Genomic DNA, 24,601 nt, shown 5'->3' with positions numbered 1-24,601 from the left:
GGATGTGACCCAGAGGTGGGATGTGACCCAGAGGTGGGACATGACCCAGCGGTGGGACGTGACCCAGTGGTGGGACGTGACCCAGTGGTGGGATGTGGCCCAGCGGTGGGATGTGACCCAGTGGTGGGATGTGGCCCAGCGGTGGGACAATCAGTTCCCTGGTTTAAACAGACAATAACACCCCATTTTGTTTCAGTAACCAGAGATACGAAAGCACACAAGCTTAATTAAAATTGAGAAATTTATTTTTTCATGAAATAGTAAGCAGAATATTTCATGAAATTGTTAACAGAATTAAAGTACAGAAATGTACAGCTTAAAACAATTGAAATGATACTAGAATCTGAATGACAATTACACATTCATGAGCAAAGAAAAAACAAAATTTAAACAATGAGTTCACTTTAAATTTTTTTGCTCAATAATTCACCTGAAATTAAACATACGAGGAGAACGGAGATCCGGGCACCTCGTAAAATGAAATAATGCCACTTCATCTTTATCAGAGGACCTGGCCCTGGTCAGCAGTGGGTTGGCTCTGTCCCATCACAGAAGCCATCACTCCACCGTTCACAAAGGTCTCCACTATCAGTCCTTTCTGAGTTTTAAGGATGCCAATTTAAAAAATATTTTCCTTAGGCACCAAGCAATAGATTTCTCCAGCCTCACTTGAAGCACTGGGGACAGCATCCCAAAGCATCGGCTGGTCATGGCTTTCTTCTGCAGCTCACTGAGGTCAATCTGCCTTGAGTACTTACAAATGTTAAAAGGCAAAATTACATCTGAACAGCAGCCAAAAATTTATATATATATATATATATATATTTATATTTACAAACTGTACATATTTACATGACCTCATCAAATACTGAATTGTAGAAATAAGAACCACCGATAAAGGTGTTCATTTCCTGCCCCAATGTTATTTCTTGTGCAAACTAGAACTTCCCGGGTTCCTGGGAAGCTAAAGACAGTCCACGTTGCGGAGGCCACCATCCATTGTTAAAGCACCAAACCTAAAACACACGAGACGAGAAAAAGGAAAATTTCAGCAGATCTACTCGTTTGCTCTCCGGGGTCCCTGTATCCTGGGGATGGAATACAGGACCCTCACACATGCTGCGCAAGAACTCTACCAATGAGCTGAATGCCAGTTCCTGACAGCCCAGAACTGCAGAGAATTACAAAATAGAAATATAATTTGCAGAATAGAAATAAAATTTCAGAAGAATGCTTTATTGTTATTATTGTCATTCTATTATTTGTTATTAATGGGCACACAGCTGGAGGTCAGAGGACAACTTGGAGCCCGTTCTCTCCTGCACTTTTACCATGGTGTGTGGACTTAGCCCAGGCTGCCAGGCTTGCGCAAGAGCTTTTACCGGTTGCACCGTCTTGCTGGCCTAGAAATACTTATCTTTAAATAATTTAGGCAACTGTGATTTGTTCTATGTCGTACTGAAAATGAGGGGCATTATTATATGAAGAAATACTGAACTGGCCTTATCCTATAGCCACACTGATGAATATCTTGCTTTCCTCCTCAGTAATAAAAGGCTGAGACCTCTCAGCCCCAGTACTGTTGTCTGGGCAACTGTGGATGCCCAGATGGGAAAATCAAGTGAAAAAGATCCCTGTGCAGAGTCAAAGAAGCAGGTGTGATGGCGCACACAGGAGGCAGAGGCAGGTGGAACTCTGTGAGTCCCAGGATAACCAGGGCTACAGAGTGGGACCCTGTCAAAAACAAAAAGTAACAACAAAAACCAATGCCAAAGGGCATCACAAGTTTCCCACCACACCGAGAAGGAAGAGTAAGGGCCAGGATGTCCCTTGCCTCTCTCATCAGTGCACCTTCCGAACAGAGGAGGACAGAGAAGCAGAGATGCACTGATCCAGCTGCATGCCACATCACCAGCCAACCCCGGACGCCACTCACCGTTCTAAAATATGATTGTTCTCAGCCAGCTCCTTAACCACGCCTTCCATCTCTTCCTTCAATTTCTTCATACTAGGGGGATAAAGCAAAGACGCTCAACATCCAAGAATTAATTTGCAGCGTTTTAGTTGTGCAATCTAAGCCGTCATGAAAAAACACCAAGCATAGTAAACATCGAGAATTCTGAAATGTGAGAACAAGATTTCAAACTGGAATGAGAACAAGCAGCGCCATTCCAATTTCCAACAAAGTTGCTTACCCGAGAGTCATCTCCACTAAAGTGTTAGAACTGGGGTAAATCGGGGTCATGGCGTGCTTGGCTCCACTAGAGGCTGCAAGCATTTTCTGAGGCAGAGTTTCTTGTAACTGCAACATAAAGCACATGTGTCTCTAGACAAGGCACATACTGCCAGTCAAGGACCACTTAGAGCTTCGGAAAGGCTGACTCCCCACACCCACTCAGCAGGGGCGTGGGAAACTTCATGCACTCTGCGCAGGTGCTTAACCACTAGTCTACAGCCCAATACCAGTTTTGAGTTCCTGTTTCAAAGACATCAATGCTAAGTATTGAAACCAACACCCTCTAAAACAATTTTCCTTACAAACAATAAAAGATGAATCATCAGGTGTTTTAATTGTTCAACATCTGGAAGCAAAATGAGCGAAGGAGCAACGGTGAGCAACGGTGAGCAGCACTGGTGCTGCTGCCAGGCCTGTCGACCCGAGCCACCCTGGAGCCCACACGCTGGGGGAGAGAACCGCTCCCCAGAGTTGTCCTCTGGCATGCACGTGCACACACGCGAACGAATAAAGGCCATGAGTTTGAACAGAGAAGGGAGTGAACACACACAGGCACTCGGTGCCCCATGTCTCCTGCAGTCGTTGTCAGGACCACATACGGGGTCCTCTCGTGGAAAAGCTCCTCCTCCACTCCACTCCAGGGCCGTACCTCATTAGTGTAGTCGTGATACTTGGACACTTCCTCTTCGATATCAAAGCACTGATTAGTTAGAGATAACAGCTGTTTCCTGAGAAGAAACATCTTTCTGAAAACCAATAAGAGCCTGTTAGCAAGCATCCTCCTGGGACTCTGAAACTCAGCGCACAGCGCACTGCACAGCCGACCTCCTGTCCCCGCTGCAGCCCCCTTACCGCATCCACTCTTCTGCCTTATCCAGAAAAGCTTCATACTTCTTAACACACTCTTCTGTAAAGTGGCTCATTGCTTTTGTTGCATGGAAATACAGTTTTTGTCTGCAAATTAGAAAGAACCAGAGGCTTACCGTAACCTCACAATTTCTACCTCTGATTAAAAATACTTCAAGCCAGGGATAGCATGGTGGCACGTCTTTCATCCCAGCACATGGGGGGCAGAGGCAAGGGGGTCTCTGAGTTCAAGGCCACCCTCGCCTACAGACGAGTTCCAGGACAGCCAGGGTTATGCAGAGAAACCCTGACTCGAAAATCAAAATGAAACAAAAAAACTCTTCAAATACATGAAATTCATTTTTTAAAAAAGAATTATTGTGGATTTGGAGCCATAGCACAGGTGGTTGTTGAGTACCTGATGTGGGTGCTGGGCACGGACTTCGCGTCCTCTGAAGAGCAGCCAGTGCTTTTAACCACTGAGCCATCTCCAGCCCCAATACCTACTGGCTGGAGTTAGTTAAGGGCTGTGCTGGCCTCCTGAGCCCTCCTCGCTGCCCTCTGTAAGCACAGCATGGAGGCAGAGACAGCTGAGTGGGCAGAACTGGGTCTTTCTCCCAGTCATTCTTCTGTCCTATGGCCCTCTCAACCAGGAACCCGATGAGTGGGCTTGAACAATGTGGACCAACAGTGGAAACTGTAATTAACCCCAACTTTAACAAGAAATAAAGATATTACAAATCAGGAGCAAAAAGAACAAGTTTTAACTCAGCCTGGATACTTACTTATCAAATTTGTGGATCTGCTCCTCATTATAAGCTAGTCCTGAAAATGGAAAAGCGTACTTTCGTTAATGCAGAGTTGAGCTCCCGGAGATTACTGCTTCCAAAAGGCTAAGAGTTTGAAGTGGGTATCAAAGTTTTGGGGTCCACAGGCTACATATGGATCATTTACACTTTAATTTGGTTAGTGTGAAGTTATGATTTAAAAATGAAAATTAACTATCAACATTTAAATCAGGTTATTTTTAATAAAGCTCATATCTCTAGCTTTCTTTAAAAAAGAGAAGCCTGGGCAGCATAGAGCAACAGAGCAGGGCTGTGTCAGACGTGCTGCTGACTTCTGTCCCCAGGCCCAGCAGGAGGCCTTCCTGTGTGCTGCTCCACCCACACTCACGATCCCACACGAGAAGAAGGAACAGCGAACGTTACTTACTGCGCTCTGCCTTGTCCTTTTTGAACTGATAGTAAATCTCTGTGATGCAATTTAACAGGACTTGGAGTTTTTCTACACTACGTAAGGAAGAAAAACCCCAGTAAATCATTGGCATTAATGCTACAAAGAACAATGAACAGGAACAGAAACTCCCCCAAGGCTGGAACCTACTTTCTGTCCTTGGGATGAGTGCCTTCCTGATGGGCCCAGGTGTCTGCCAGCGACCCCCCTGGAGACAGCCTGCTGTCAATGTCCTGAAGGCCGCTCTCTATGGTCCCCTGGGAACTGGAGAGCTAAACACAGCAACGGGTTAGGTCAGAATGCCAACCATGGGTCTAAGGGTCTCTGCTGTTTTTCCTGGTTTCAGGTGAGGCTGATCCTTGCTGTTCAACGTGCCACTCTGCTTACTGCTGCAGGATACTCACAAACACCTTTAGTTACTGTTTTTGTTGTTGTTGTTTCGGGTGTGTGTGTGTGATAGGCATATGTGCTATTTTAAAATTAGAACTTCTATGCTAAGCATTCACTCAAGCAAATGAGCTACATCTCCTCTTGTTTCTGACTTTTAAATAACTTTATCTCCTAAAATTTTCCCAATGTTTTAAGTATGATTTAAAGTGTGTAGGTAAAGAGAAAGTTTTATTCACAGGACAGAGACTTGCAGTGTGGGAAGTGCTCTGACGTTTTCTGTCCTCTCTAGAGACGCCACCAAACTTCATAGTCCGTTACTCATCGTGACATCCTTTGGAAAACCACTGTTCTAGATCTAAAACTATGGACAAGAACAACTAAAGATCAGTTAACTATGGAAAGAGGAGCAGGCTGTTACGGTGTTCCCTGTCTGTGTGCAGCGGGTACATGCATGAGTAGGTCAAAACCCACCGACTGGGCTGAGCGGTTGGCAGTAAATCCCAGGGAGCATTCTAGCACCGTGGTTACTGGCTGTGCACATCACACGGCTTCTGGGGATGGAGCTTGGGTCCCACCAAGCAAGCTATTCTATCCCTGTCCTCAGATTTCCTTATTCATAAAAGGTTTTTAATTACAGTTTCTTTCTTTGTGTGAATGGGTGCAGACATGGCACAGTGTATGTGTGGTGGTCAGACAATTTATGGAGCTTTAGAATTGACTCAGGGCGTTAGGCTTGGCAACAAGTATCTTTATCTGCTGAGCTGTCTTGTGGGCCCTCCTTTACATCCTAGCGTCCACCTTATGAATCCCTTAAATGCTACAGGCTTGCAAGAACACATAGTTCTGCCTTTATTTAACTGATTAGATAAAGAAGCTGACAATTTTTGAGACAGAGAAACCAAAACTACAAAGAACTACTAAAGGCCTTATAATGGCTGGAGAGAAGGCTCAGCGGTTAAAGAGCACCTATTATTGTTCTTCCAGAGGACTGGCACCTACATCAGGTGGCTCACAACTGCCTCTAACTCCAGCTTCAAGGGGATCAAGGGAGGGACATCTGTACACACATGCACAGAGCAGCACACATATGTGCATAACTTGAAAATAATTTAAGACTTTTTGAAAAGCATCAGGAGTGTCCGGGTAAACAGGCAGCCTGGGAGTCGGTAATTAGCTCCCACAGTACATAACTGTGTGGGCTTCTGCATTAAGGGGAAATCCATTCTGACACCTACTTTGTGTTCAGCAAACTTGTGTCCTTACTGTCTTTTCTAGTTATAGAAATAACCCACTACCTAAGGATTCCCAATCCTTTACTTTTTAAAGAGATCTGATGTTTCTGGATTTACAGTCATTTCTAAGCAAGAACCAATTATGAACATCCATTATTACATGACAGCATGAAGGATTAAAAATAAAAAATGCAGAAAATGTGGGATGGGAGGTAGGAGAGATAAAATTCACATGTGTTGAAAATACAGAAAGCATTTGGAAATAGCACAAAGAACTGAATGGCAGATATGGTGTATGTGTATATCTAGGAATATACAGAGAGTAAAACATAATTGTATATCATATATATTGTTAAGAATACATATAGAATAAGATATAATCATATCAAGGATACACACACATAGTCTCTTAAAATGGAATAAGGCAGCTCTTTTCTCCATAGAGCTTTGGAAGTGACACAGGTTACGGTCTGCCCTGTAACCGTCACGATTCACCAATACTTACTCTCAACAATTTGGTGTGTATGTCTGAAATTTCACCCAACTCTGCTGCTTCTAGGTTAATTTTCATCAACTTTTCATATCTGTATGAAAAACACATCAGAAAATGAATGAGTAACAAATACAGATTTCTAGAGGTAGTTTATGAAGTCAATTTTATTACTATAATCACTTAATAAAAAACTTACTCAAGGTCTATATGGTAAGGGGTTCTAAGAAACCTTTGCTGCCTTCCTAAAGGAGGCGTCTCCTACACAGATGTCCCCCTCTATCTGTGGTTTTTGTTTCAGGTGGCTGCAGGTGCCAGTGGTCAATGGTGGCCAGAGATTATTTCCTGGAAAATTCTACAAGCGTTTCCTATATGTTAAGTTTCACACCATCTGAGTATAATGAAGTCACATGCCAATTACTCCTCCAGCCTAGGACAGACCCTGCCCCTTTGTGCTACGGACCCACACTGTTGTATATGCTATATACTTCATAGTTACTTAGTAGTGATCTTAGTCATGGGATGAACTGTGGAGGAACAGCAGGGCTTTGATATCATGCTTTGACACAATCGGAATTTCTACTGGGAATCTGGGACTCTATACAGAGAATCAGTACATATTGTATACTGTATACTTCCATTATATATTGTGTACTTCCAATATAAATGTGCAGATTAGGAAAAAGTAGAAAAGGAAGTTAATTTCAAATCATGTTATGTTAGGATAATGGTGAAAATACCAGATTTTAGAATTATATATGTATATTTAAAAATGTATATGTTAGCAGACAGAAGAATAACAAGAATAAATTAAAAGTCACTGCTAAAATTCTGTAGTTTTTTTTTTTTAAAATAAAACTTATTGAGTGTGTGTGTGTGTGTGTGTGTGTGTGCATGCGCGCGTGCATGGGCCGTGCATGCCATAGCATGCATATGGAGGTCAGAAGAAAATGGAGCCAATACTCTCCTCCAGCCTTTTGTGGGTTCTGGAGACAGTACTCGAGTTACCATGCTTGTGCAGAGAGCACCTTTACCCACTCAACCATCTCAGTGGCCCCTCAAAAAGTTGTTCCTAAAATTCCCAAAATACTACCCAAAGGCTCTTTCAGCTGCCGCTTCTTACTTGCTTAGTTGATGGAATGTTTTCTTTTTTTTCTTTTTTTCTTTTTGGATTTTTTGAGACAGGGTTTCTCTGTGGCTTTGGATCCTGTCCTGGAACTAGCTCATGTAGACCGGGCTGGCCTTACCTCACAGACATCTGCCTGCCTCTCCCCTGAGTGCTGGGATAAAAGGTGTGCACCACCACCTCCCAGCTTTGATGGAAGTTTTATATTTCCTGTTCATCTCTGCCTCCCAAGAAAGGTAAGAGATAGTCCTACCTCCCACTGCCTGCCACTCAGAAAAGGTGTTGGAAATGCCATCAAAACGATGGTGTTAATTCCTTACAAGAAACCTGATGTTCTCCCTGTTGAGATGGAGCAGCCACGAATCCAGTGCTGCCGCATACACAAACCCTTGGCACACTGTGTCCCGCCCTGCGTGCTGGAGGGAACTCTGGAGGGAACTCAGACAGAGGTCAGTCTGCGACGACTCTACTCACACTTTCACAGTCTTTTCAATGTTCCGGATGCAGAAGTCCAGCGTGATCACAACTTCTGTCTTCTTGTGAACAGTTTCATTGTAATCATCTCTCACCAGCTCACTGAAAATAATGTTATCCTATTAGTTAAGAACTATTTTTGGACTACCACTAATTAAACTGGAATTCTACTTCAAACACATTTGATGAACTTTAAGTGCCAAATCTCATCTTTTAGGGTCCTATTAAAAGATATCTGTGCCAGGCAGTGCGCTAGCCAGTCTGCTACCCTCTTGTAGTGGGTGAGGTTACAACAACAACAACAACAACAACAACAACAACAACAACAACGCAAAAGCGTTTGTGTGGCTCTTACACATCTGGGGCAGCTACACTTCACAGGCTGTCATCACTAATTAGGTCAAGACTGTAGAAACCCATGGCATTAAAAATACATTAAGGATCAAAAACTATAATCACAGAAACAAGTTGTGTAATATCTGTTACTACAGTCAATTTGCTATTACAGCAGCATGTGATCTCTGGAGAGGATGCACTGTGAATTACATACAGCTAATGGAAGGGCTACTGTAGCGATCAGCAAACAAGGTCTGAAATCTGTACTTTGTGGCCTATGATCACTTTAGAGAGATTGATATAAAAGATAAGGAAGACATCACATGTGGCCAAGGAAGTCTAACATATGACAGACCCTTTAAAAAAATCTGACACTGTGATTACATGAAAAAGGCTTTTTAAACTTAAGGTATAGCAAATAACACCACTGAACCAGTTTAAACAAGTTTAGTCTGCTTGTCAAGATGAGTATACACACATAGGTGTGCATCACGTACATGCAATGTCTACAGTAGGCAGATCTGTGGTGTATTAGTGATGTACAAGGTTGGGGGGGTAAGAGCTACTGGGCACTTACTTCTGGGGTGATGCAATGGCCTAAGCTCAGCAGGGATGGCTGCATCACTCTGTGCCCCACTGGAGCCCCGACTTGTACATTTGAAACACACAAATTATCAGACTGCTTGAATTATGTCAAAGTCAAAGTCATCCAGGAGAGCAAATGAACCCGTGTCAAGGTCTTTGAAGGAGGACTATACACTTTACAGAGCTGTGTGGGTTTGAAACTCAGACTGTTTATCCTGGAGGTCTCAACAAAAACAATGCCGACTGTTCTGCAAACAGTGTGAGGCAAATGTGGTGCAGCAGAACCAAGCTGCGGCCTAGCTGCTGCAGTGGCCGCGGTCAGTGACGCCACGGCCTGGGTCGATGAGGGCAGTGGGAAGGACGCATTCAGACTGCAGTCTGTTACTTACATCAGCCACCGTATCCCCTTTCGCATTAATTCCTGATAGAGCAGCAAGGTACTGGCAATTCTGCAGGCGTAACACACAACGCCTGTCACTGCCTGATGAGAAAGAAAGGTAGTGTTTGGTGCTGAGAGTGGACAAGGTAAGAGAAACTGTCACACAAAAGCAGTCATATTTCCATATTCCAAAGGCTTTCATATTTTCATCAGGTAAATAAATTACCACTGTCTAAAAGCTAGACATATGTAACTATAATAAATATTTCAATTCTTGACATTATATAAGCATGTTTTAAGGAAGAGAATTTCCTCTTACTGAGTTCAAGAAAGGAAACTAGATTGTAAAACAATGTGGACTGGATAATACTTTAAATATTTCCCTAAGGCACACAGAGCACAATATGATTCTTACTTCCACTACTGGTAAGTCAACAAGATACTAACCTTGGCCATGCTAGCATCACCATCTAAATCATAACGCGGATGCACTTTAGGTAAGGAAACTGAAATATGAAGTAAAAAACTTAAAATTAGAAACAAATATGTGTGGATACATGATTTTATTCTTTCTACAGCAAGCAGATGTCTAGATTAAACAAACAGGAGTCAAATAAAGGCACGTTTCCTAGCTTTACAAGAAAGGCTGGGCTGGACAGTGGTGGCGCACACCTTTAATCCCAGCACTCGGGAGACAGAGGCAGGCGGATCTCTGTGAGTTCGAGGCCAGCCTGGTCTACAGGCGCTAGTTCCAGGACAGGCTCCAAAGCCACAGAGACAAAAAAAAAAAAAAAAGGAAGGCTGGGAGATGACTCAGTGGGTAAGAGAACTTGCTGTGCAATTGTGAGCCCTAAGTTCAGATCCAGCACTCATGTAAAAAGCTGGGAGTGGCTGGTTGAGCTGTGACCTTAGCACTGAGGGGGTGGAGGTGGGCAGATTCCCAGGATTTGCTGGTCAGCCAAGCCTAGATGGGGGTAAAGAAACAAAAACAAAGGAGCGGTCCAGATTCAGATTCAGTGAGAGACCTTGAGTCAAGGTGACAGAGAGTGTAGAACAGACTCCAGGCCCTCCTCTCGTGCACTTATAATGCTCATTTCCTAACAGCCACCTCCAATGTTTCTTTTTTCTTTCTTGGTTTTTTGAGACAGGGTTTCTCTGTGTAGTTTTGGAGCCTGTACTAGAACTCACTCTGTAGACCAGGTTGGCCTTGAATTCACAGAGATCCACCTGCCTCTGCCTCCAGAGTGCTGGGATTAAAGGTGTGCGCCACCACTGCCCAGTTAACCTCAAATATTTTTAAAGTGTTTTATTCCTTCCTTCTTATCATGTGCATACATGCTATGGCATAATGTAGATGCCATGGAACAACTTTATGGAATTGGTTCTCTCCTCCCACCTACGCATGGGCTCTAGGATTGAACTCAGGTGTCAGGCTTCCAGGATAAGCACCTTTACCCACTAAGCGTCTCACCAGCTCATTCTTTAAAAAAGATTTATTCATTTTTTTTATTATGTATGCAGTGTTCTGCCTGCATGTTTGTCTGCAGGCTAGAAGAGGGTACCAGATCTCATTATAGATGGCTCTGAGCCACCATGTGGTTGCTAGGACTTGAACTCAGAAACCTCTGCAAGAGCAGTCAGTGCTCTTAATCTCTGAGCCATCTCTCTAGCTCCAAGCCTCATTTTTTTTGTTTGTTAAATATATTCTAACACAATGAACTCTAAATTTAATATTGAAGTCTCAAAATGGATTCAAAATTCTGGATAAGTCCTTTTTCACCACAAACAATTTAAAAAATTTCGAAGATTTCGATCTAATTTTTTCTTAAATTCTAAAGAATGGCAGAATGTCCTACATACACTGGATAGAATAAATATTTTCTGAACTTTATGATAGGAATGTTATTTTGGGAGTTACCAAACACTTACAGTAAAGCATGACAAACTAACACTTCACAAAACAAAACGCTGAAGCAAAATAGAAGAAAAATTATGAGGCTTTTCAATTTTGCAATCTTTATAAAACTAATTTATGAAATTTTAAAATTCATAGTTTACATTAAAATCAGTATCAATTTTATAACAAGGAGCATCCGTTTTCCAGCGACAGACGTCTGACTTAGTGGCCAGGGAGGACAGGACAAAGATCACAACTTACTTTTCTCGTATCTCAGTCCTATGGTACTTAGGGGTTCCCGGCTTACGACAAAGATAGGGTTCTCCTCTGTGGTTTTAGGGAAATGCTGGGCTAGTCTTCCAAGTTCTAGGACTAAGCGTCGTCCTTCATAGATCAGTTCTTGATGTGCAGAAATAATTTTAGTTTGCTTATATACCAGTTCATGGAATACAGCAGCACTGCGTGAGGAAGTTAAGAAAGGATGACAGACGCTGATGGAATTGGCGGTCAGACCTGCACGTCAGCAACACTCCTCTGCGGTGTTCCACCGCTGACCGCTGAACACGCCTTCTAGGCACTGGCTTGTTGATACGGACACTAAAGCCGCACTAAAATGGGGACGCCACATGACCCGGCCCAGCATGTCTCTTTATGTGGAAAAGTGACATAAATTTGCAGAGCCAAGAACAGGGCCTGAAACACAACTATAAAACTTCTGCTAAACACGCTCAGAAATTAGAGTATTTTCAAAATAATGTTTTCGGGGAAAAGGTAAAGTCCCCTTGCATAGGTCCACAAGCTCAAAGGCGGCCAACAGTGAGACGTGGCTCCGCCTGAAGCTGCTGACTTGGGTGCTATTTTAGGCTCAAGTGCATGTTCACAGCAATGGCATCAGTTGATTCAGGCTATAAAGAACCAGAACATGACAAAATAATCTAAGGTTATATTTTGTTTATGTTGTATTAGCTCTAGTTATTAGGTTATTAATATCTGGATATTTTGTGTAAACTATATATATTCTTTTTCTTTTCAGTTTTTGGTGCTTGTGGTTGTAGTCAGGGCCTCATGCAGGCTAAGCAAACATTTCCCATCGAGCTGGTCACACCTAAATCCTCTCTTCATGAACTAAAACAGAAAGCACCCGTGTTTCTTTTAAAGATTTTTCTTGTATGTGTATGGGTGATTTGCCTACATGTATGTCTGTGCACCACAGGCATGTCTGATACACTGGCAGAGGCCAGATGAGGGCATCAAATCCCCTGGAATTAAGGGTTGCAGACAATTGTGAGTCACCACGTGGGTACTGGAAATCAAACCTAGTCCTCTTCAGTGCTCTTAACCACCAAGCTGACTCTCCAGACCCCTTCTCATGGATTTTATGAGATAGCAAGACTGTTATATAAATTTTGTTGAACAGACTAAGGCAGAAGTATGAATCTGATTCTTAATTTTTTTTGGGGGAGGCGGGCTGTGTTTTGAGATGAGGTCTCACTATATAACACTGGTCAGCCCAGAGCTGTCTATGTGGACCAGGCTGGCTTTGAACTTGTGGTGACCCTCCTGCCTATATCTCCCAAGTACGCGGATTCCAAACCGCATCAGCCCACACAGCTTCTTCATGCTACTTTGACATCCCTGTGGATTCACACGTGACCCAGCAGACGGCTGTCCTCTCCAGCCGGCTTCTCTCAATGGCAGCACCATGCAACACCGTGAACTGCCACCACGACCTATATTTATGACACAATCCATCTAACTCCTTCCCAAGGTTACACTCAGGTCAATATTTAGCCATGTGTAATCTTATTACATAGTTTTGTAAAAAAAAAAAAAATCACCTGGTATTTTTATTTATTCAAAACAAATGTTGACTATTTCTTCAGTATCCATAAAGTTTTCATGCTAACTACGTAAATTAAGCAATACTAAATTTAGAAATTCCACTATATTTAAAACTTAGGCTTTTTTTGTTTTGTTTTAGAGACAGGGTTTCTCTGTGTAACAGCCCTGGCTGTCCTGGAACTTGCTTTAAGGACCAGGCTGGCCTTGAACTCCACAAGAGATTCGACAGCCTCTGCCTTCCAAGTGCTGGTATTAAAGGCGTTCACCACCACCGTCCAGCACTCTTGTTTTTAAAGAGGGTATACTTTCGATAAAACAGCTCATTTTTACCAGTACACGGTACTTGAAAGAAGTCATAGATCTAGCTCTGTCAACCTTGCAGTTGAAGCACACAGTAACTTATCTGTGTATTAAGAAAAAAGTAAAAGGGTTTACTTCCGGTGAGTGACCAGGAATTCACTAAGCATTAAACTCAGTTTTCCTGAGACATGGGTGCTGTTGATGAAGGTAAGGCATCTTTTCCATTTGTTCTCCTGGCTGAGATGTTTATTATATTACACAACACACAGACAGGAGAAGAACACAGAGGCACTTACGTATTATAGCTATGAATATAAATCTTATGTGCTGTCATCTGTTGCAGCGAGAAAACATGGATTATCATTCGATGAAGGACATCACTAGTCTCTGCAAAGAACTGGTCAAAACCCCAGCACTTCTCTTGGTCAGCTTCAAGGATGTTTGCAAGAACTGGAGTAAGCAGTGTCTGAAGACCCCTAAAACAGTATTTACAAAGTTACTTGGAGAGAGCCACAGCACAGAGTCACAGAAGATACAAAGAAAACACAAATCAAGGAATTGCATGGCAGTTTGAATAAGAGTGGTCTCCAGAGGCTCATATATTTGATGCTTAGTCAAGTGTTGTTCTGTGGTCTCGGTCCCCCCCCAACCCCAATCTCCCTCCAGTCCTGACAGTTAGAAGAATGGTTAGCTCTTTTTCTTTCTCAGTTCACCCGTTTTAGTTAGTGGTCTTCACTGCTCCCTTGAGGTACTTAAAATCTTTACCATTTAACAGAAACAAAAATCACGAAAAGCACCTTTTTAAGCCTAGTAATTCTGATGTAAGACTTCTATGCTAACAGCCGCTGTGGATGAGGTTTGCTTTAGTCCAGAAATCAGCCGTCTGTCTGTAGCTCAGACCACGACATCACTGACTCAGCAATATACCAATAACTAGCACAGGACCCCGGCCTGAGCCCTTTACATTCTGCCAGGCTCCCCGAGGTCCCATCAGTGTAATGGTTCGTAATCGACTATAACACGAATTGCTGTTGTCTGTAACACAGCACATTTCTTTTGGCAAATCTAGTTTACACAAGTTTACTTTCAGAAAATGTTTTCCAAAAAAGAAAAAAAAAAAAATGAAACAGGGTATTACTTCCTCCCCAGGAGCTGGGGATGGGACAGTTGAGATAGAGTCTCACTGTGTAGTTCAGGGTATCCTGAAATTCATTATGTAGCCCAGGATGGCCTCAAACCCATGGGGTAACAGGCAGGAACTACCACCCAGTTTTTTTAGTTAGTTTGGAACTTTTTTTTGAGTCAGGGACTCACTGCTATGCAGTTCTGGCCATCCTAGAACTATGTAGCCCAGGCTGGCTTTGAACCTGTGGTGATGTTCTTGCTTCTGCTTCCTGAGTGCTGGGTTTATAGGTGTGTTACCACATTGCTCAGCTACTTTCAATTTGACATTAATCTTTTCTTTGGGACAATCTGACAATATAATAGAGTTCCGACTGATAAATTATATAAGATCCTGTAAACATTTGAAATGCTGGAAAAGTACTAGATAATGCTTATTTTTCTTCTTTTTTTTTTTTTTTTTGGTATTTTTTGAGCTACACTATGGTTGTCCTGGGACTCACAGAGACCCTCCTGCCTCTGCCTCCCAAGTGTTAGGACTAAAGATTCGTCTCACTATGGCCAGCCCAGAAATACTTATCTTTTTATTCTTTTAATAACCTGAATACTTCTTCAAAGTAAAGAGAATATTAAACTTGGTGTTTTTTTGGTTTTACCCTTTTCCCAATTTGGTTTTTCAAGATAGGGTTTCTCTGTGTAGCACTAGCTGCCCTGGAACTCTGTAGCCCAGGCTGGCCTCGAACTCACAGAGATCTGCCAGCCTCTCCCTCCTGAGAGCTGGGGTTAAAGATGTGTGCCACCACCACCAGGAAAAACTTACTCCTAGTTACACCACTATTCGTGATCATCAGTATCAAAGTCCTTTGTATGAGCCCTACATTGGAAAGAATTTCAAGACAAGTGAGAACCAATCTTAACAACACATGCCTTCTATCGTCAGGAAATTATCCCTAAAGCTCAGAATGTTTACATCACCCCATGTGCAAAAAAAAAAAAAAATAAAACTACACTAAAAAAGCCAACAGTGGGAGAGTCCATGCCCGTTATCCCTGCATGTGGGACAGTAGTCCATGCCTGTTAGTTATCCCTGAATGTGGGACACTGAGGCAGGAGGATTATCAGTCTGGGCTACATACTGAGTTCAAGGCTAGCCTGGGCTACATAGCAAGACCCTGCCTCAAAAAACAAACCAACAGAAAGAAAGCCAGCACTGAAAATATGCTTAAATATTTGAATGTGCTTGTGACTTTTAGGCAACAGATTAAACACAAGATGTCCAGGGTTAAGAGTTAGGTACACTTACCGAGAAAGACTACAAGACACAGGCATGTCTCCACTCCAGTCAATCGGCCCATTCTCTGCTTTCTGTACTCCAGATATGGCACCAGAAGGCTTTCCGGTGATTATCTTATACCTTGGGAGGAGCAGCAGAGTAAGATAAGCAGGTCATGATGCACTGTTTTTCTCTGTCGCACATGCAGTGCCTGTGGGAGCTGACCGCGGGACTGATGGACCAGCAAACCCTGAGAATCGGACTGAGTGAAGTGGAATAGTCGTTGTAGGAATACTATCTATGTGCCATAACAAATTTTCATTTGGGAGCCCAGAGAGAACAGCATTTATGTTCGTAACAAAAAACATTAATTTTTCCATCTGAAAAATGTAGCAAACACAAAAAAAGCTTTATCACTGAAATCTCTAGACTATAAAATAAATCCTAATCTTTTTTACCCATATTACTACAGCCAAGCAGACTATAATATTACTGCAAAATGAGTCATGGAATTATTTTTTTAAAGAGGGAGATAAAACTATACATAGCATAGTATCAGAAAAATCCTCTTCATAGTCAAAAAGTAGCACACGCGTAGGAACAGACGCACTAACACGAAAAGCCAGGCTGGCTGGGGAGCTGGGGCAGGGCAGCGGGACTCTCGGTCTCCGCCACGCTGTGCTCTTAAGAACACCGTATCCGAATGAAAGCATTTAGCATCGATTGGTATCTTCTTACAGTCAACAGCATTTCTGTCTGATCAGTTTTAGTTTATCATCTAAACAAATGTGTTCTAGGCAAATCAATGTATTTTCTAAAAACTAGACCCAACCAGTAAGACAGATGCAGACTACCGCGTTCTCTACAGAAGCAGCCATAACTTCTGCCTCAAGAAATGTTTTAAAATAAAGAAATTAGCTGGGCAGTGGTGGCAATTTAATCCCAGCACTCAGGAGACACAGGCAGGTAGATCTCTGAGTTCAAGGCCAGCCTGGTCTACAGAGCGAGTTCCAGGACAACAGCCAGAGCTACACAGAGAAACCCTGTCTCAATAAGCCAAATAATTTGTGAAAAATAAGGTGTGCTTACATGTGCCGGGTCCAGTTCTGGAGGAATAAATGGAGATGTGAAGTTAATGCAAAAGAGCAGTAAAGAAAATTAACGACAGCATTGCTAAGGTATGCAAATTCTTCAAGAGCTTAATCTTTATAAGATTTACATGTGGACCTTAACCATGTGCAAATTTGCTGCAGGTGCAGTGCAGCTGTGCCGGGAGGCGCGTACCACTCACCGATACAGTCAGACGGTCATTACTAATGCCAAGGCAACATGGCTGTGCCGGGAGGCGCGTACCACTCACGGATACAGTCAGACGGTCATTACTAATGCCAAGGCAAGGACCTTTCCCAGACTTTTGGAAATCTGGTGTGGCCTGTGGCCTTGGTCCCACTGAGATGCTTCAAAGCTTTATTAAGAATGTCTGGGTTCCCATGAAATCCTACTATACCCAGGTTTACCAGGAAATTTGGGTAGGAATGGGGTTGATGACCTTCATCCTTTATAAAATCAGGAGTGCTGATAAAAGAAGTAAAGCTTTGAAAGGCTCAAGTTCTGCACCTGCCCATGGTCATCACTGACAGCTCCCCGAGATGAATCCTGTCGGCTAAACTTAAGCAAGTGTGTTAGATGGAACACGGAGCACCGTTGTACACTTCCCTAAGTACCATTTACAGCGTGGCATTAATAAATGTGTCTGAGCAGAAAAAAAAATAATGCCAAGGCAACACGGCTGTGCCGGGAGGAGCATACCACTCACCAATACAGTCAGACGGTCATTAATAATGCCAAGGTAACACTAAATATCGCTATCAGTGCTCGCACAGAGGTGTGTTCTATACAAACAAAGATATCCCAGTATCGTATAGGTGCCCACAGAGTGATCATGCAGAGTTGTTGGGTGGCTTGTGAATCATGTTTCCTTTCTTACAGGCAGCACACTTTATTTCATCCACTTTTAGAACAGCTGAGGTTGTCACTGCTTTAACATGTGTCTGTGAACACAGAAGTGTGCACGTGTCAGGAAGAGCTTACATTTAATGAGGAAACGGAAGGAGAACCTGGCCTTTGCTAAAGGAGGGTTTTAGTAAACAGAGCACTGTTGTCAAGCAGGCTCAGGTGGACACTGCAACATCTCAGTGCAATTAGTGGACGTCTTCTCGATGCACAAATGCACGTTTAGCTCACTAGCATGCACGCACATGTTCAAGCTTTAGCAGAAGCATCGTAATATCCGAGCTTGTTTTATTTACTTCCTTAAAACAACAAAAGGAAGAACATGCTTCTTCCCCAATTTTCTGAGATGGAGACTCTAATTTTACAGCTGTGATTACTTTGAATCACATGCACGTGGGTAAGCTGGGATGGTGGCTATACACACAATTCCAACACTCTGGGCTGCTGTAGAATGGCTTTGACAATTTCTTTTAAAATGAAATGAAGCACAGTGTGTTGGTTGTTTCTTGTCAACTTGACACAAACCTTGACATAGATAGATAGATCTACAGGAAATCTTTACAAAGGAAATGCCTTTCTGTAACACTGGCCTACAGGAAATCTTTACAAAGAAAATGCCTTTCTGTAACACTGGCCTACAGGCAAATCTGCAAGGCATTTTCCTGATTAACGATTAACAAAGGAGGCCTAGCTCATTGGGGTGGTGTCAACCCTCAGCTGTTGGTCCTGAAGGGGCAAGAAAGCAGGCTGAGCAACCCAGAAGGAGAAAGCCAGTGAGCAGCACCCCTCTACGGCCTCTGCATCAGCTCCTGCCTCCAGGTTCCTGTCTTGTGTTGTTGCCCTGACTTCTTGGGAGGATGGGTTACAAGCTATAAGATGAAATAAACCCTTCCCTCCCCAAGCTGCTTTCGGTCCTGGAGTTTTACCACAGCAATAGAGACCCAAACACACACAGTGTACAGATGAATTACATAATAAATTTCACTCCAGAAATTTCTCTACCTTTTCTTTTTCTTTTTTCTTTGTTTACTATTAGTGACTTTGTGCATTGCTCATTTTTCCAATAATATGGCAGCATATAAATGCATACAATGCTATGGGACTGGAGAGATGGCTCAGCAGTTAAGAGCACTGACTGCTCTTCCAGAGGACCAGGGTTTAGATCCCAGCACCAACGCGACAGTTCACAACCATTTTAACTTTAGTTCCAGGCAATCTTCTGGCCTCTTCAATCTCCAACACTTACACACATAAAATAAAAATTTAAAACTGTATACTACACTACCAGGTTTATTTCTGGATGGAACCTGAGACAAAATTACTGCCAAAATGTCATTTTTAAGATGGTCAATCAGTTCAATGGAAGACTGGAATTAAATTTCCTTGGTCCTGGGGTTAGAGAGATGGCTCACAGGTTAGGAGCACTGGCTCCTTTTCCAGAGGACATGGGTTCAATTCCCAGCGCCCACATGGCAGCTTACGACTGCCTGTAACTCTAGTTCCAGGGAATCTGACAAACTCATACAGACATACATTAAAGCAAAACACCAAATGCACACAAAATTAAAAAGATAAAATTAATTAAAATTTTCCTTGGTTGTTTTTCTCTAAGAATTATACTTTTTTTTTTTTCAGCTGCATGGAGGAAAAGTGACAAACACAAAGTGGACTAAAGAAATGAAGCTGAAGTGAAACTCAGGGACAAGGAGGTAACACGGACCCAAGACTAGACACTAGGTTTACTCTGTAGACATTTAAACATGATTTGAAAAACTATGCCAACACTCTTAGAAGGCTGCATTCTTAGTAAAATCTAGGTAGCATCAAGTATCAGAGAAAGCCATTTTCTATTTCATTTCCTCAAACTTATGAGAAACAAAATATACATTAAAAATTATGTCTACCTTTGGATGGAGCAAGCACTTACATCACTTCCTTATTCCTGCGAGGCCCCTCAAATGGTCTAAATGGCAGCGATCCAGTAGCTGCATGGTAAAATGTCACCCCGATACTCCACAGATCAACTGTAGCCCCGTACTTCTTCTGATGATCTTTTCTTAGTACTGCTCTCTCATACATGTCAGGATGCTAAAACAGAAACGTTATCAACTTATGACTTATTTAATATAAACAAAAACAACAACAAAACTAGTACTCAACAATGCTAGAAGTCCCATCCTGTTTTCCTAATTCCACTCTCCTAATCTCAAAAGACTGTTCTGGGCGGGAGACGCCCAGGGGAGAGCGTGCTTGCTGCTTAAGCACGAGGACCTAGTTCAGATTCACAGCAAAGGCCGTGTAAAAAGCTGGCACGGTGGAACCTGCCTGGAACCCCAAGGTGGGTAGTGGATGTAGGAGGACCTTGGGTCTTGCTGACCAGTCAATCTAGCCAGTTGTTGGGGTCCTGGTCCAGCAAGAGACCATCTCAAACACTAACGTGAAGATCGACAGCAGTAGACATTTACCCTGACCTCTGATCTCCACTTGCACACCTGGGTGCACCCCTCAAACCTCTGAGGGGAAAGAAAGGTAACAGGCTATGCATAACTCCCCTCTTACCTTAAACTCCTGATACCATTTTGTTTGATCCTCAAATTTCATGACCTCAGTCTGTAGTTGGAGAAAGCTGCTGTAATCAGATCACTGCTCTGTTAGACCCTTCCAAACACTGACTCACTGAGTGAGCCTGTGCAGTTGTCAGGCCTCTTGTTCAGTTACAAAAAACTCACTCCTATCGAAGGCTAACTTTGCATTTGTGCTACGCCATCGTGTGATCTCACCAATTCCAGAAATGCTTACTCACTATTTTCCCTTTATTTTATGTATCAGTATTCCCCCCTTTACTGGCTCATTCGTCTCTGTTTATATAAATACCTTCCATTTAAGAAACCTAATCAAACAAATAACATAAAAATGCTAGGCAAGGTGGTATGTGTGTAATCCCAGAGCTGGAGAAGAGAGGCACAGGCTCTAGTCCCGTTAACATCGGCTAACTGACAGACTCTAGGCCATCTCTAAGGAGATGGCATCTCTAAGGAGATGCACGGTATTCTTGAGGATGACACATCAGGCTGTCCTCCTGTCTCTGCCTGTACCCACCACCTACTCATACATATAAACCCATGAAAGCATGTGCGTGTGCATGCACATGTCTATGTGCATGCATGCACACACACACACATGTACACACACACACGTACACACACACACCCCAACACCATTGTCAGCACAGCTCTGCATGGGTTTAGTGGTCCACACTTGTAATTCCAGCTCTCAGGAAGGCCAGCCTCAGCTACATAGCAAGATTGAGACGACCCTTTGTTACATTAGACCCTGACCCCCAGAACAAATAAAAAATTTAATAAATCCTGGGCTGGTGAGATGCTCAGTGGGTAAAGGTGCCTATAGCCAAGCCTGATAACCCCTGACTTCAGTCCCTGGGACCAACATGGTGAAGGGGAACGGTGACTATTGCAGCTGTCCTGACTTCTACAGGGGTGTCACGACACACGCATGCCCCACCCCATAAATCAATGTAATAAAAATTTAGAACTTAACCACCCTAAAGTGTCCCATGCTCCTTTCCAGCAATTACTCAATTGTTACTTCCCAGCAAAGCAAAACTGCCCAGCCCTCAGTGCACTGAGCCCAAACTGGGCCGGATGCTTCTCAAATCTTCAGGTGCCTTTGCTTTTAATACAAATACATTGCATTGGGGCAGGAGAGATGGCTCAGCAGTTAAGAGCATGGCCACTCTTCCAAAGCTGGGTTAAATGCCAGCACCCACATGGCAGCTCATGAATATCTGTAACTCCAATTCCAGGGAAATGATATCTTCACATAGATATACATGCGGCAAAATACCAATTCACATAGTAAAAAAAAAACAAAAAAACCAACCCCTCCCCCTCAAAAAAAAAGACCTCCAGATGCACTGCATTAGTATATAGCTATAAAACAACCAAGAGTTTTTGTTGCTGGCTTTTTTGCTTTGAGACAAGGCTTCATTATACAGCCGTGGATGTCCTGGAATGTTGTATGTAGACCTGGCTGGCCTTGAACTTGTCCCCATTCTCTTTCTTCTGCCTCTTAAGTGCTGGGAGCAAAGCTGTGAGTTACTACAACTAGGACAGCCTCTGAGACTGTCCAGAGAAAATGACAGCATACCTAGAAAGCAATTCTTAGTTCCCTTCTTATACACCACATTCATCTGAACAGACAATGGAATCATACTATCTTACCGACTGTGACCAATCACCCGTGTGTGATACATCTGTCGTGTCATTAAAATGACATCTCTAGTAAGATGTGACTTACCAAGTACTCCTCTGTGCCATACAGAGACACAAACTGCTCATCGTCCTCCAGTTCTCTGGCGGCACCGAAGTCTGTGAGTTTGTACACAGACTGTCCATCCTCCCCTATGACACGCATGATATTGCCCGGCTTGATGTCACGGTGCACTATGCCATTCTCTCGGAGGTGATTCATTCCACCCACTTCAGCAACAAACACAAAATACAGGAAATTGTGATGGAGGCCTCTGTGTGTATACACATCTTAAATTCACAGATATGACATTCAGATTCACTCAGACTTAAGGTTTTGTACAAGTTGGCTCAATGCCCTTTTATTTTATTTTTTTAAGATTTATTTATTTATTATGTCTATAGTGTTCTGCCTGCGTGTATCCCTGCACGCCAGGGCACCAGATCTCATTACAGATGGTTGTGAGCTACTATGTGGTTGCTGGGAATTCAACTCAGGACCTCTTAGAAGAGCAGCAGTCTCTGCTCTTAACCACTAAGCCATCTCTCTAGCCCATGCCTTTTTATTCTAAGAAAGAGATTCATCTTCTACAAATACCCGCATACACACATACATACCCCATGCACAAGCATGCATATGTGCAATCTCATGCTTCACCCACGAGGAGTTTTCAATGAGAATCATGGCCCACAGCGGTCTGCTGTCTCCGATAAATGGACCAAGAGTCTTAAAGCAATGACTACGGGACTACTTCTGGAGACGCAGACAGAATAACAAAGAGCCCAGGGGCTCTGAGCAACAGCCCTGGTTGTTTTGGACCTTGCCTTGTAGACCAGGCTGGCTTTGAACTCACAGAGATCCTCTGAGAGCTGGGATTGAAGGTGGGTTATCATGCCCGGCTCTTGTTTTATTGTTATTTTACTTTGGGAAAAAACATCAGTAAAAATGAACTGGCTTCAACATATAAATCAGTAAAGAAGTAGCAAAAGGAGGGCACAGTGTGACTCTCGTTTCCATAGAGACGTGTTTATGATTAGTGCCAGTCAGTCTGTGTTCTTAAGGGCAAAGGCATTGACACTGCTGGAATTAACACATTAACACTGTGGGGCTGACAGGCAGGGTCATCAGATGAGATTAAGGGACTCACTACATCTGTCCTCCTCAAACATTTGACTTACTTCTTTCCAAGAAGGTGTTACTTGTCTTTTTAAAAATAACAGGATAAATGAAATATGTGTGTGTGTATTTATTATGACTTATCACTCATTTTTAAAAAGTATATCATTCAATAGTTTTTAATAGAGTTGTACCACTCTTGACATCAACACCAGAACAGTTTTATCATGCTCCAAGTGACAACTTTCTCTCTGCCGGGTTAGAGCAGCCCCGCAGGCACTAGCGGGCGCTCTCATATTCTGTCCTCTGAGCATGCTCATTCAGCAGCTTTTTGTCCTGTATTGTACATTTCACGTGAGTGATTATATGACCCTGTGATCTTCTGTCTCTTGTTTCTTTCATTTGTATTCTTTCAAGATTCACTCACATTTTAGCATGTATCAAAATTTCATTTTTCCTTTTCAATTAAGAATTTTTTTAAAAAAAATGTATGTGTCTTAGGGTCTCTACTGCTGCGAAGAGTCACCATAACCTCAGCAATTCTTATAAAGGAAACTTTTTAAGTTTAATTAGGGTGGCTCGTTTACATTTTCAGAGGGTCAGTCCATTATCATCATGGCTGGTAGCATGGCAGTATGCAGGCAGACATGGCGCTGCTACATCTCGATCAGAAGGACACAGGAAGTGGACAGTGACACCAAGGGAAGCTGAAGCGAAAGAGCCCTCAAAGCCGCCCCACAGTGACACACGTCCCCCGACAAGGCCACACCTACTCCCAGTAGTGCCGCTCCCTGTGAGTTTATGGGGCTGATTACATTCAAACTACCATACTCCACTTCCCAGCCCCCATAGGCGTATAACAATATCACAATGCAAATGATATTGTTTATATCATTTAGTCCAACTTCAAAGTCCCCTTCGTCTTTCACAGTCTCAGCAATACTGAAAAGGGTAATGTTCAAAGTCTCTTCTGAAATTCATGCAATCTCTTAACTGTAATCCTCTATAAAATAAAACCAGCTCATGGGGTCAATTACATGCTAACTACCACACAGTATGTGATTAGTTTCTGCCAACTTGATACAAACTGGGGTCACATGGGAAGAGGGAGCCTCAGTTGGTAAATGCCTCCATCAGACTGACCTTTGGCCACATCTGTGGTATTTTCTGATTGCTGAGTGATGTGGAAGGGCCCAGTTCACTGTGGGCAGTGCCACCCTGGGACAGGTGGCCTGGGAGGTATAAGGAAAGTGACTGAAGATGAGCCTGGGGAACAGGCCAGTCTGCAGTGTTCCTCCACACTTTCTGCTTTGGTTCCCACTTTTGGTTTTTGCTCCCTCAACGATGGACTGTGATCAGGAAGTATAAGCCAAACAAAAACTTTTCTCCCCAGGTTGCTTCTGGTCATGTTTATTGCAACAAGAAGAATCAAACTATAA

At 42.9% G+C, this 24,601-nt stretch overlaps 2 protein-coding genes across 2 annotated transcripts in view; one reads left to right on the top strand and one right to left on the bottom strand.

Moving 5' to 3' along the window:
• Positions 1–223: 223 nt before the first annotated feature.
• Tbk1 (TANK binding kinase 1) overlaps positions 224–24,601 on the bottom strand; it is a 36,345-nt gene continuing 11,967 nt past the window's right edge. The window contains exons 5-21 of the mRNA XM_038314620.1: positions 22,095–22,276; positions 19,705–19,865; positions 15,795–15,905; positions 13,666–13,845; positions 11,489–11,685; positions 9,778–9,836; positions 9,341–9,432; positions 8,031–8,132; positions 6,446–6,524; positions 4,469–4,590; positions 4,298–4,374; positions 3,868–3,907; positions 3,089–3,190; positions 2,886–2,982; positions 2,196–2,302; positions 1,937–2,008; positions 224–1,016 (exon numbers count right to left, since the gene is read on the bottom strand). Of these exons, the coding sequence (XP_038170548.1) occupies positions 965–1,016; positions 1,937–2,008; positions 2,196–2,302; positions 2,886–2,982; positions 3,089–3,190; positions 3,868–3,907; positions 4,298–4,374; positions 4,469–4,590; positions 6,446–6,524; positions 8,031–8,132; positions 9,341–9,432; positions 9,778–9,836; positions 11,489–11,685; positions 13,666–13,845; positions 15,795–15,905; positions 19,705–19,865; positions 22,095–22,276 (1,832 nt within the window). The 3' untranslated portion in view covers positions 224–964. The remainder of the gene's footprint in view (positions 1,017–1,936; positions 2,009–2,195; positions 2,303–2,885; positions 2,983–3,088; positions 3,191–3,867; positions 3,908–4,297; positions 4,375–4,468; positions 4,591–6,445; positions 6,525–8,030; positions 8,133–9,340; positions 9,433–9,777; positions 9,837–11,488; positions 11,686–13,665; positions 13,846–15,794; positions 15,906–19,704; positions 19,866–22,094; positions 22,277–24,601) is intronic.
• Positions 17,202–17,401, top strand: LOC119803362 (ATP synthase subunit ATP5MJ, mitochondrial-like). Its single transcript, XM_038314621.1, has one exon. The coding sequence runs from the start codon at positions 17,219–17,221 to the stop codon at positions 17,399–17,401; it is 183 nt and encodes a 60-aa protein (XP_038170549.1). The 5' UTR covers positions 17,202–17,218.

Source organism: Arvicola amphibius, chromosome 17 (assembly GCF_903992535.2).
Source record: "Arvicola amphibius chromosome 17, mArvAmp1.2, whole genome shotgun sequence".
NCBI lineage: Eukaryota > Metazoa > Chordata > Mammalia > Rodentia > Cricetidae > Arvicola > Arvicola amphibius.
The sequence above is the reverse complement of the archived record's forward strand: the minus strand, read 5'-3'. Positions and strand labels throughout refer to the sequence as shown.